This window comes from Temnothorax nylanderi, unplaced genomic scaffold, assembly GCF_030848795.1.
Source record: "Temnothorax nylanderi isolate EJ_2023f unplaced genomic scaffold, tnyl_v1.0 TNYL_tig0076_pilon, whole genome shotgun sequence".
NCBI classification, from domain to species: Eukaryota; Metazoa; Arthropoda; class Insecta; order Hymenoptera; family Formicidae; genus Temnothorax; species Temnothorax nylanderi.
The window spans coordinates 225,144-237,915 of NW_027249138.1; the positions used below are offsets into that span (position 1 = coordinate 225,144).

Genomic DNA, 12,772 nt, shown 5'->3' on the forward strand with positions numbered 1-12,772 from the left:
GTTGCACCGTTGCGTTCCGTAGCGCGCGGAATTGAGGCATTTGCCAGGTACATCGCGACCGCCAAGCCACCGGGTCGCATACCGCCGTAAAGTTCAGCCGGAGGGGCCATATCGTTAACGTTTATGAGTTGGTTGACACCGACGAATATGCGCTAAGCTGCACCGACACTGCGCGCGCGCGCCCGGCAAGCCGATAAACGTCGGCGCAATTTCGCAGTCGCTTATCGGATGCGCTCGAGGATAATTTATGTCTGAAAGCCAAGCGAAGGAAAAGCCACTCAGAAATCCAGAGGAAAAAATCGAGAGGCCTATACCAGGAAAATACTAGAGGCCTAAAACCTTAAAGCAGAGGAAACTGATAGTTTTGTAACGCAAGTAGACGTCTCGCGTTATTTTCTCATCGTAAGAATTAATTTGGTCATAATTTCTACATTATTCGGATTAGTGTTACATCGCTAATTAAACCAAAAATGAACTTTGCTTCACCAGTAAATAACTAACCATTGATTTTAGTCTTTATCAGTTAGGGGAGACCGGGGCCTAACCGTCAGTTTTTTTTCGGTGCCGATTTTTAACAAGAAAATAAATAATTTTAGTTAAATATGGTATACCACTGTAAAGAGTGAACCTTTAGCTACAAAATTTATATAGGAAATTTTTATCTACGTCGCTTTGTTTAACCGGTATAGAGCAAAAACGACAACGGTGGAAAAATTGAAATCTCAAAAATGCCGGGGTTTAACCGTCACACTGCATTTTCAATACATATACGTACATCTAATCCTGAAAAATGATATGATACATCTTAATAATTGTTTTTTAAGAGAAAAATATAAAAATTTAAATTTTTATGCGAAACATTATTAAAAAATAGTTACGAGGGTTCCTCTTTCCGCAGAAGTCACTCGCCCGACTTGTTTCACTCCTCGACGTCCGATGACTCTATTCGGTGTCTGAACGGTTGTAATTCCCGTCTCATCCATATTCCATATGCAGTGAGCCTGGAAATGCCCGGAAATGCCTTGGAAATGCACCCGGACTGCTTACTAACGGATTAACCCCAAACACAAGTTTCAGGTTTAATCGCCCACGAAATATTAGACATCAACGATAATGAAAAAACTACACTGGATTCGTGTTCAGCATGCATTACTCTTTATAATCACGTACCTCGAGATTTGGAGAGCAAATATTATTGCAGATATTACAAAATTTCCACGCGCAGAAAATGTAACTTTCACCTTCCGAAAACACGTTTGCCCTCGTAAAAATCATAACACGGCAGGTAACCTGCCGAAACTCCGTTGGTCACATGGGTACCAAAAGCAGCGTTTACAATGTTAATAGCGAGTTCGCACAATATACAGGTTCCGAGATATTTGATTTGACGGTTCAACCCCGGCGACGGTTAGGCCCCGGTCTCCCCTATATTTAATAAATGTGGCCAGTCGGGTCGAATGAAAATCATTACCGTCACATCGCAAATATCTCGTTCATATTCCTAATATTGATCTAACACAGTGTTACGCATCGCGTTATTGTGCCAGATTTAATTTTCCTCGAAAGGCAACGCCTTTCCAAAGACGCGTGCACAAAGAGAGCACTTCGCTTGCGAAAGCGCAACAATCGCACGGTACGATCGTACCTCGGATCAGAAATAGCTTTGAAGCTCGTGCCGTATCAACGGAGAAAAAGGTATCGCGCGTCGCTCGGCTCGCTGGACCGCGAAAATATCCAACGTCTTCCATTTTTCTTCACCCTCCCTTTCTTCGCCTCGCTCCCTCCCCCGTATCTCACCCACTCGCAATATAAGACGTCGTCATTTGTATGCAACCGGCTCTTTTCGATGTAGGTTAATGGTATATGGTCCACGGGGGTCTCTCTGTTGCCCGGCACCTCTGGCTCGTGCGCATTTCTTCTTCTTCTTTTTTTCACAACAACACGGAAAGTCACTCCGTTGAGGAACATCGTGCACGCTCCTTCGCACGTTATCCGACTGCACTCGGAGCGCCTTTTTGAGCATCGCGTGACTTTGTCCAGAAACTTTACATTTAAATAGACTATAGCAAATATCTCGACCGTCTTATAGCTTTGCGATAGCGATAGCGAGGTATAGCTTTGTCGGCAACCTTGTCGCTGTCGCTATCGCTATCGCTATCGCCTATTGTGCAAGGGGCTTTAGACTCGCTGATCGAGAAAAAAAAAGTAAAATCTATCTTCCACCGAGTAATTATTTATTACTTCGCGCTCCCGACGTTTCGCAAAAGAAAAGGGTAGGATGAAAATTATATCTAAATTAATTGCGAGCGGACGGTCCGATGTAGGTATACGAAAGCGAGTTGGGTAATCGAATCTCTTCGCTCGTGACCTTACTCGCCGATGAAACTGCAAACCGCCGCACGGCCGACCGGCCTTGTAATTGAATCCTTGATTGCTTTTTGTTTGAATTACACTACGTCCGTCGTGTCCCCCTGTGTTTGCCCTGGGTCGACACACGCTCGCGCTCGCGCACCCCTGACCTTAACCGAGCGAGAGAGGATCCTCCGTGAATGAAACATCGCGAAACATTGCGAGACACGCGAAGAGCTCGCGCGAAACGTTCCCTCGCGGATCGGATTTGCTTAAATGTATCGGTTTTATGCGCGCACACAATGATTTTTTTCGTCAGCGACAACAATATGTTTTATTAATCGTAAGAAGCAGCATCGTCAGGATACAATATAGGGCTCCCTTCGAGCTCGCGCGTTCAGGATTTTACTATATTTATGGCTTTGTCCCGCACGTCGGTACCGGATCTTTGCCGCAAGTGCCAGTGTTGCATTGAGGTGGAGCCATCACGCAGGGTCTGTCGTTGGGACACGGCGGTGCATCCTCGCAATTTTTCCCTGGCAGGTGTATGTAGCCCCCGTCATCGTCCCCATCATCGGCCGCCGTCACGAGTACGACGGCGATGGCCATCAGCAGGACGACAGTTAGCTTCATCCTTGATTAACTTCGGTCACCTGTCATGCGGGAACATAAGACGTAATCTGCATTATCGCGCAGAAGATAATGATGCGAATTATAAATGTGATAAATATAGATTACATTCCGATATTCACTGTCAGTATTGAAAATCTATATTTTTCTATATTTTATGTCACGTATACTATAGATTTTCAGTACTGACAGTTGCTGACAGTAAATATCGGAATTCAGCTATAATAAAATTGGATCAATTAAAAAGAATGCAAATGAGAAACTAAGTAAAGATTGAAATAAAATGAACAAAATTGTACAAAATATCTCCATTGATGCGTTGTCGCGCGACAAATAACAGTGCGAATTAACAATGTGACAATAAATAAAACTGTCGAATTAATGACAATTTATGAGAGACTGAGATGGAGATCGAAGTAAAATGAAAAATTTCCGCTCGCCGAGGGTGACGATCGCGACAGGATCTTTCTCGGTTCGCCAAGCGACTCGACGTTACCTGAGTTCTTCGCACAGAAAGTTCCAACTCGCACTAAGTCGATGTGGTACCAAGGATGTTCCAGAGACGAATGTCGCGTCACCGCGCGACCGACGCGTTTTTATGCATTGCAACCTACCCCCTGCTTCCTCTTCGCAAAACGCTTTGTCATCGGAAATTGCCGATAACAAAGTTGTTGATGTCTCGTAACCGTCCGACACGGCTGGCTGCATGTACGAAGGACGCCCGTATTTGAACGCAATTCTTTTTTTTACGCACTTCCCGTGTGAGAAGAAATCACAATTATCCGCGGGAATAAATGGAAGCGAACAGATTCATAATGTATCCTGATCCGCGTTAATGATACGCGCTGTTTAATTCTCCCTATAACAGCCGAGAGATCTCGTTCGATTCGCGGTAATGATCGCGCTCGTCAAAATTACATAACCGAATGTAAATGGGCGAACAGACCACTCTGACTCACGCTAATTGTAAATATCTACGCGCTATTTCAATGCTATTTTAAACCTTTCGTAACAATTGCATTTACATTTAGAAAATTACATTTAACTCGATTAGATTGATCTACGAGAGTCACAGATGAACGTGAAACTCGTTTATATTAATTATTATACATCAAATGAAATTAAGCCCGTTTTAGATCTGCAATTAGCGTCAGATTCCAGGTAAAATACCATTTATAATTTCAGGGTTGCCTGACAGACCTGGAAAACCGGGAAAAGTCATGGAAATTTAAATTGGTTAGACAAATATAATCAGGGAAATATATAAAAGAGCCTGGAATTTTGAAATTTTCTCACAATTCTTATAAATTCTCTTATTCTAAAGAGTACTTATAATTTTTTCAATATTATATCTAACGTTTATATAGTCAAGGTATAAGTACGTCCGTGTGTAAACTCATTCCAATTCAATTTTTTAATGAAGAATTCGTAGTTCCTAAATTCAAACCCTTGAATTGGATATGCTTACTGGAGAGCAAATTCTTCGATCGCGTGCACTTCCTTTCATATGCCTCTTAGCTCTTTTAAACATTCATTATCTTACTGTCTTCGTTAGATCTTATCTCTCTTTTCTTTAATGACTTGAAAAATTGTTGTTCTCATATTCTTCGTTCAACATCTTTCTGCGTCTTTTGCTGATGTTGTAATTATAATTATATGTGCATTAACGGGATCTTTTTTAATCTTTTCATGTTTATACACATAAATAAATAAATATACATAAAATAAATGAATTTCCTTTCGCAGCTTCACGCGGCCGCGCTCTCCTCCCTGCGATCCGAGGTGGCCGAGCTGAATTCGCGGCTGGTGGCGGCTACTCGCGCGCGGGAGACGACCGAGACCGCGCTGATGCGGGCGGAGGTCCAGGCGGCCCGCGCCGAGCAGCGGGCGGAACAGCAGGCGGCGCGGCACGAGGAGCGGCTCACCGAGTTGCATTCCGTCATCGCCGAGCTCGGCAGACAGCTGGAGCGGCATCGCGCCACCGTAATTGCCGAGGAGGACGAGTCCGGTAAGGGTCCAGCTCTTCTCTCTATATCCCGCCTTACGGTTACGAACGCACGGGAGAGAGTATCGCGATTCTGCGTATCGATTTCGCTCCACGAAGAGCGAGAGAGGGAAGAGAACCTTGGCGAACCTTCGAGTAACGAGTGCCACGGCCAATTCCCCGGCGGGCAATCAGCGAATCTCTCTCCAGGCACCGACAGTAACAATAGCAATAGCTCTCGGTAGCGCGCGCGCTCTCGATTCCCCCGGTCCCCCTTCTCGATACCGAGAAGAAGAGCGATCACTTAGGGCCCCGCGACGCGTCGCATACCGTCGGCATCGACGCATATTGTCGCGAGAGACGATCGCTTATTCCGATAAATAACCGGGGCTGATGGAGTAGATTCGTTTCTCCGAATCGCATATTGTAGAGCGTATTAATCGTCGATGGCCGCAATTTGAGATGGTCTTAATAAATGCGTAGAAGTCGAGACGAGCAGGGACGCCGAGGGTTCCATCACCAACCCGGTAGAGGAGAGCGAGGGCGGTGGGTACAACCAGGGAGATGGCGATCGTACCCTGGGGGACGCCGATTCCAGCTGCTGCGAGGACGAGAATCGACCGGCAGAGGTAAAAGGAACTCTTAAGGTTTCAATTTTGAACCTAATATACCTAATGTTTGGAGGGTATATTTTATATTTAATATATCTCTTTTAAAAAATGCATTATTATTTTTAATAAAGAATGGTAGGGACAGTCCGGCCGCGTTGCCGACTCCCGAGCCAACGCAGCAAGCGGCGTCGTACCAGAGCGTCGCCGTCGCGACGCTGCAGGAAGAGATCACGGCGTTACGGGCGGAGATCACGAGTCTGCAGGCACAACTTGTTCATTTCAAAAGCCAGAGTCAGAGGCAAACGGCGAGCAGCGATTCGCCACGTCGAGAACTCAGAGTGAGCAGCAGTCTTCCGGAAATCGGTCTCTCATAAAAACACGAAACTGATATTTTAATAAAACAAAATTAATATTAATCAAGAGAATTGAACGAATGATAAAGAATAAAAATCGAGGAAACAAAGAGATGTTAATAAAATGCAATAACTCCCCCATTTAACGTGTCCCTTTGTTTCATCCTTTCATGCCCCGCCTCTTCTCTCCGCAGACAAGAGGCAACACCAGCTCGCCGGAACCTTTGACGGCACCGTGCTCGCCGCTCTTGCCACCGCTACAGACACCTCCAACGAAGAGCGTAATGAGGGAGGAGCCGCCGGTTCTTAAAATGGCAGAGAGGGTGAGATTGAGGAGGACGGATGAGAGGCACATTACCGGCCCGGACATCACTAATCTTGGGGTACGAATTTCATTTTATCTTTCTTTCTAATTTTCACACACAGCAAACGCGTAATTATATTCTAACATATATCAGGTGTGCTCCACGATGGTCGCCGAGCACCTCGTGTCGGATCTCTTGGAGCAATCCAACCTGCAGGAATTGAATGGCTCCGAAAAGCAATTCGAGGTCGAGACGGAACGGTTGAACAGCAGACTCGAGCACGCGCGGGCGAACAACGCGGTCCTCGCGCTCACGTTGCACGAGAGCAAGGCGCAATGCGATAGGTACGTTTGTCAAAAATGATACGAACGACACGCGTGAAATAATCTTTTTTTTTTTTCGACGTTCCAGGTTAAGCTTATTAGTCGGCAAGTACGAGTCGAATGCGACGGCGTTGCGACTCGCACTTTCGTACAGCGATCGCGCGATCGAGGCCTACGATGTTCTAGTCGCTCTGCTGGAGAGCGAAATTGCGCTCTCCACCGAGAGAAATAGCGTGACAATCGATAATAGAAGGGCAGCCGAAAACGTTGCGTATCACGTGCTAAATAGACTCGAGAACGACTGTACTAATACGCTAGGCGCTCCGTGGGAGGACAGCATGGTCTTGTCGGACGAGTAGGTATTTCACGTCGTGCGTAGGGTGTGCAATTTTTGGTCATAAATGCCTTTTCGATAGATCGGAAATAACATGGAGCGTGGAGGACGAACAACGACTCAGGAGACACATCGGCAGGCTGAAGGGAGAACGTACAATGGTCAGATCGACGGCGGTCGAGCTGGAGAGCGTGCACGCGGAACCTTTGAACTCAAAGAACACCATCTCTCTGGCGGAGGCCAGAAAACTCGACTTGGAAACTGCCGTACTCATGCAGGTCGGTATCTAGTTAAATTAAAATTCGAGAGAAAGAATTTTAGAATTTAAAACAAAAGTTTAACATATGTAAAATTTATTTTACAAGAATTCAATATTTTCATAGGAATTAATGGCCATGCGAGAAGACAAGGCCGAGTTACGCGCCAGGGTGTTTCTTCTGGAGAAGGAACGCGCTACGATAGAATTGAAGTTGAACGCACGTGACACGCAGATCGCGGCGCAACACGCCACCATACAGCATCTTCAGGGCCAGCTGAGCGACGCGGAAGCTATGCTTGCGATGGCGACTAACAAGGTATCGTGTATAATCTTCAAAAACAATGACATTGCTTCAATAAATAATTAACACAGGTAGTTTTTATCGACCCAACTGGCATTGAATTAAAATCATGACATTTCGATCATGGATTTTGATCGTTTAAGTGTGAATAAAAATTATAGACTCGGTAATATGATACTCACAAAAAAATTATGATTTTAATTCAATAAATGTGGTCAGTTGAGTCAGTTAAAAACTACCTGCGTATAATCTTCAAATTATTTCCCTTTCCGCGGCTCGGCTATAATTAAAAGTGCATTTAGGACCGAGGTTTAAGCGACAACGAGAGCGAGGGAATGGAATCTGAATTAATCGAGGCGCTGGGCAGGGAGGCAAGACTGAAGGAACGCCTGCAGGAATTGATCTCAACCTTGGACGAAGTCAATAAGAATTCCGAACTCAGGCATCAGCAGTCCGCCGAGCTCGTCAACGACTTGAAAAGAGCTAACGGGTAATTATCGTGGAAAATTTGCCCGTCGTTACTCGCGCATGTACTCGAAATAAGGATAAAAATGTCCCTCAGAGCGCTGGTTCAAACTCTGGAAAAGTCCAAGAAGAAATATCAGTCCAGGCTAAAGAAGCTGGAGCAACAGATGCTGGGAATGGTAGAGAGACACGCTGCGCAGGTATGATTAAGTATAGGTCAAGTATCTGTAGTGATCACTCATTCGTAAAAACGGTAATAATTTATTACACTAGATACATGCTTCCGTAGTACTATTTCTTCTGCAGTTCTTCCCGCCTCTCCTTTAGTCTCTGCTCGACCAGATCGTCCAGGTCGCTGAGCGGTGTGTAGATCTGGTGAACGCACTGTGCGCCAATTAGCATTGTGACCAGTGCTGCTGCACCGAATATAATGTACCGTGACATGGATACGTTAGCCGGCATCGCGCGATAGAAAGTCGGCGCAAAAAAATTGCCTTCAGGCCTGTTCCTGCTTTAATCTTTCCTCCACCAGCTCCTCCACCCTTCGGCGCTTGTACGTGTTGTAAAAGTTAACCTCTCCCACTTGCCAGTGGATCATAGAGTATTCCAAAGCGGCCCCGAGGATGAAGAATAGCGGCAGCAGTCGGTACTCGCCGAGCCCTTTTCCCGGCAGTCTACTAATTATCCTCTTCAATTTTGGACTGAACATTGAAACGTCCAAATTCCGTTCACCGGGTCGCACAATCGTTCCTTCTGCTAGTCGGTTGCCGCCATATTGGATTTTTCCTGATAATAGCACATGCGCTGATACAACACAACCTATATATGTATACATACATATATGTATATGTATACAGTAATTTTTAATTATGCAAATACACTTCAGGGGATAAATTTCATAAAAATATTATACGAGTACAAATCGTTTAGATTTTATTTTATATTCTGAGTTATAATAAATTAAAAAAGAATTTTTGCACTATGATGATGTAACATGTGACGTTGATGTATTTAACACTAGAACTGCCAGAGATTAATCTATATTTATTTCTACCGAAGAAATCTTACAAATTAATAAAGTTAATCGTCTATGTAATTTCAATAAAAGTCAGGGAAAATTTCATAAAATAAAATATTTAAAAAACGAGTAATAAGTTACTAAAAAATGTCAAACGGGTGACCCCCTTGGTAGTTCTAGTGTTGAAAACTGTAATTTATATTAACAAACATCGAGTCACATCGGACATATATATCAGATTGTATATTGCACTATTTTTTAAATTAATTACAGGTGAAAGCACTGAAGCAACGAATAGCTTTACTGGAGGAGGAGTCGATGGGCTATAAAGGAAGCATGGCACTGCAGTCTCAAAGTTCTGGCGCCAGCGAAACGTCCTTATGACAGTTGAGTGATTAAACGGCAAAAATGGCACACGGTGCAAGCTTAATAATCCAATAATTACTTTTAATGTTTATCCTGTCATCACGAGGAAATTATGATTCAACGCAAAATGGAGAGATCGAAACTCTTTCTCACTCACACACACACACACACACACACACACACACACACACACACACACACACACATATATATATATATATATACCCACACACACATACACATATGATTAAACGCAAAGTAGAGATTGAAACTTTCTCACACACACATAAACACGCATACACATACATACACGTATTTTTTTACACCGAATAGACGAAAGTAAAGACGCTTAGCTATTCGCTTTGTAATTATATCAAGGTATATATTGCTGTCCTAACGAGAATAAAAAAAGAAACGATTCAGCTAGGCCTACGCAATGTGTGCAATTGTGTCGATACACGAACGCAAAAGCAGCCTATATAAAACAGACCCTTCAGCACGTCATAAATTACAAAAAATTAATTCAGTAGTGTATCGCGCTATCGATAACCGCCGTGTACATATGTATATTGTAAAAGCATAAACCACAAGTGTGATACGTGTAAACTATAATGAAATAAACTGTGCTTTATTATAGACATCCCCCGACAATGCGTCCGCAAATACTTGATGGATACGTATCCACTGTGTCTGTATAAATTAGTTATTTTTATCATCTCTATATATATATATATATATAAGATTTACGTTACACTAAGCATCCTGATTCTCCTGCTGCTGCATCTGTAATGCCATAGTCTCTGTGGCGTTATTCTCAGGCACATCGGGCCCTTCCTCCGCCGGTACATCATTGATCTCCACCGCCTCTTTGCCCATCATGATTTTCTGCATCTCCTCCTCCAAATGCACGCAAGCCTGCTCAATCTCATAATTTTTAGACACCAGACCGACCCACTGTGCCTCGAGGGCTCTCAGCTTGTCGCCTCCCTGAGTCTGCATCGACTTCCTCTGCCAGTTGATCTCCTGAATTTTCTTCCTCAGCGTCTGCAGCTGCTTCTGCGCCTGACCTAGCAGCTGAACCAGTACCTCCAAATAGGATTTCCATGCTTCGCAACCGTAATCCATCATCAGTTCCAAGTTGCAAATTCTAAAATTGCCCAAAAGCATAGAGGATAATGCAAAAATTGGAGAAGGCGGATGAATACGCCAGTGAAATCTTTTGTCTACCTAGTGGCCTGATGCTCCAATTGCGCGCTGCTGTTTTCTACGCTTTCGTTCCACGCAGCTAAATCGTTCAACTTGCCAGACGGAGGCGGTGGCAACTCGTAACGCTTCATGCTGAGCACTTCCATCGGCAAGCGATTGTGCATCCTATCGAACTCGTGCTTCATTACCTCCGTCTCGAAAGCGGTTATGCACAGAGGCTGTAGATGCTCCAGATAATTCTTCGTCGGCCTGTAACGTCGTGTCTCTTCTTCCACCATCGCCAGTGCCTGAAATACAACATCGAACCACAAATATTTCGCGAAATGAAAAAAATACGCGATGACTTTTCTAAACATAACATCAACGTATAACCCATCACATTACTATTATATTATAAGGGTTGAAGGCGCTAACGCTCCTAACCTAAAAGGAGCAAATCCAAAAAAAAAAATTATAAATGAATGTAATTCTTATTCACCGCTTCTCGTACGCCCGGTTCATCATATCCTTGATCAATATACGGCAATGCATCAACAATCACTTCTCCTGCCATAATGTATTAAAATAAAATTACGTAAAATTAGTCTCTGTGTTAATTCCTTGAAAGCAAACTCTTCTTTCTTTATTTTGGCTCCTGCCTCTTCAAAGGACATTGAGGACAATACGGCGAAAGCAAACTGTCAAGCGTTACGTTTTACGTCAAGGAGTAAGAAACATGAAGAGAGCAAACTACATAAGGGAATTCGTTCTCATAAAGGAATTGATTAAAAAATTTCGAAAAATTCTTGAATTTTAGATAACTTTCTCGTCGATTATGTTTCCCTGATACTTTGTTGATGTTTAAGATTGTTGATTTTGACGAAAATTTGTAAAGATTGAATCCATAGACCTTTATAGATGCGGGATGGCCGCTAGAAAGAGAAGCGTACTTCTCTCTTTAAAGTGCAACTGTTCAGCAATTGTCAGTCCATAATCTGGATATAGGTCTGTGATTGAAAATTGAGCAGTTAATTTATCTCGACCATAATTGAACTTAAATTTAATTACAATATTACTTTTAATGTAAATAAAATAAGAAAAATTAAGTTAAACTTTTTAAAAGAGCCATGAAGTGGTTTAGATTATTTATTCAATCCTTTTCTCTTACCTTTCCATTTTAGTAATTATAATTTCTTATGATCCCATATTAATTTTTGTAGATTTTCAAGACTGTTGATTTTTGCGATCTAACATCTCGTATTCTTGGAAATGTGGAAAATTTTTAGAACATTTTTCAAATAATACATCATGTTTTTGGATATTTTATTAATAAATTTATTATTGATACATATACAGAATTGACTATTCTCTCGCATCGTGAAGAATTGAGCAGACAAGAGAACGACTGAGGCCTTCAGCTGCTGCTATTTTTCTAATACTTGTTTGTGGATCGTCTTGCACTCTTCTCAATACCCGTTCCTCGATATCAGCCGTGCGAACTGAGAAAGTTCCCTCTGATCTTGGTCGTGCCAATGATCCAGTTTCTACAAGTCGCTGGAATAACCCGCTAAACATCTTGTGGCTTGGTATCCGGCGTTTTGGATATTTTTCGGCGTAGAACGCACGAGCTTGTCGGCAATTTCCATCAGCTAAACCGTAGCAGAAAACCATCTCTGCCATTTCCCGTGTGGAATACCGGGGTGCCATTAGACTCTGTTTACTGTTCAAACTGCACAGAATAACAAAAATGTATCCTGCTCTCTGCTTACAGTAACCTCGTATAGGTACCTACAACATCGATACCAGATAACAAATGATTAATGTATGACTCACGCTCAACCTTGCTCAATGCTGCAGTACGGAAGTAACCTGCAGTAACACGAAATACGATCAACAAGAAAATCAGCTGACATAGGAAAACAGTCTCATATTGTTAATGTTGTGTTGGGTCCGTTGTCCGTTGGGATAAGGGGGAGAAAGAAGAGCAAAACTCGCGCACGCGCAGTAAGCAACACCATGACGGTGCATGACGCCTCATTGGGAGCTTTCCAGCAAGTGACACAAGCCGACACAAACGTCGTTCTATCTTTCTTTTTTGGCAATGAGTAACAAAGACAAAACGATACCTGTGTCGACTTGTGTCGCTTGCTGGAAAGCTCCCATTGTCAGCCTCAGAACCTTTATTAGTCACGTACTTACATATTCACTTACATATTCCACTAAAATATTAGGGTACCGTTAGAACCCTCGCGAGAAAGAAATATGAGGAATATTTATATGAATGTAGGA

The 12,772-nt window shown here is 43.1% G+C and overlaps 3 protein-coding genes and 1 long non-coding RNA gene across 9 annotated transcripts in view; 1 reads left to right on the plus strand and 3 right to left on the minus strand.

The window, feature by feature from the left end:
* LOC139774228 (colorectal mutant cancer protein) overlaps positions 1-9,936 on the plus strand; it is a 40,200-nt gene extending 30,264 nt beyond the window's left edge. For all 5 annotated transcript variants that reach the window (XM_071709320.1, XM_071709321.1, XM_071709324.1 and 2 more), the window contains 11 exons: positions 4,726-4,987; positions 5,447-5,592; positions 5,706-5,912; positions 6,122-6,310; positions 6,386-6,576; positions 6,644-6,910; positions 6,972-7,167; positions 7,273-7,464; positions 7,752-7,939; positions 8,012-8,114; positions 9,206-9,936. In XM_071709320.1, coding sequence (XP_071565421.1) covers positions 4,726-4,987; positions 5,447-5,592; positions 5,706-5,912; positions 6,122-6,310; positions 6,386-6,576; positions 6,644-6,910; positions 6,972-7,167; positions 7,273-7,464; positions 7,752-7,939; positions 8,012-8,114; positions 9,206-9,316 — 2,052 coding nt within the window. In that variant the 3' untranslated portion in view covers positions 9,317-9,936. The remainder of the gene's footprint in view (positions 1-4,725; positions 4,988-5,446; positions 5,593-5,705; positions 5,913-6,121; positions 6,311-6,385; positions 6,577-6,643; positions 6,911-6,971; positions 7,168-7,272; positions 7,465-7,751; positions 7,940-8,011; positions 8,115-9,205) is intronic.
* Positions 8,156-8,623, minus strand: LOC139774230 (ubiquinol-cytochrome c reductase complex assembly factor 5-like). The gene has a single exon (XM_071709327.1). The coding sequence runs from the start codon at positions 8,621-8,623 to the stop codon at positions 8,411-8,413; it is 213 nt and encodes a 70-aa protein (XP_071565428.1). The 3' UTR covers positions 8,156-8,410.
* Positions 8,561-11,216, minus strand: Bcas2 (BCAS2 pre-mRNA processing factor). Of its 2 annotated transcripts, XM_071709326.1 has the most exons (4): positions 10,983-11,216; positions 10,526-10,791; positions 10,051-10,445; positions 8,561-8,700 (listed from the first exon to the last, which is right to left on the minus strand). In XM_071709326.1, exons 1-3 carry the CDS (start codon positions 11,055-11,057, stop codon positions 10,052-10,054), a joined length of 735 nt encoding a protein of 244 aa, XP_071565427.1. In that variant the 5' UTR covers positions 11,058-11,216; the 3' UTR covers positions 8,561-8,700; position 10,051. The 2 variants fall into 2 exon arrangements, with proteins under 2 accessions (XP_071565427.1, XP_071565426.1); XM_071709325.1 differs by lacking the exon at positions 8,561-8,700 and having other exon boundaries at positions 8,822-10,445.
* A 573-nt stretch (positions 11,217-11,789) lies between these two features.
* LOC139774237 (uncharacterized) lies at positions 11,790-12,763 on the minus strand. The gene is made up of 2 exons (XR_011718538.1): positions 12,317-12,763; positions 11,790-12,212 (listed from the first exon to the last, which is right to left on the minus strand). It is a non-coding gene; the product is annotated as an uncharacterized lncRNA (long non-coding RNA).
* Between the last annotated feature and the right edge of the window lie 9 nt (positions 12,764-12,772).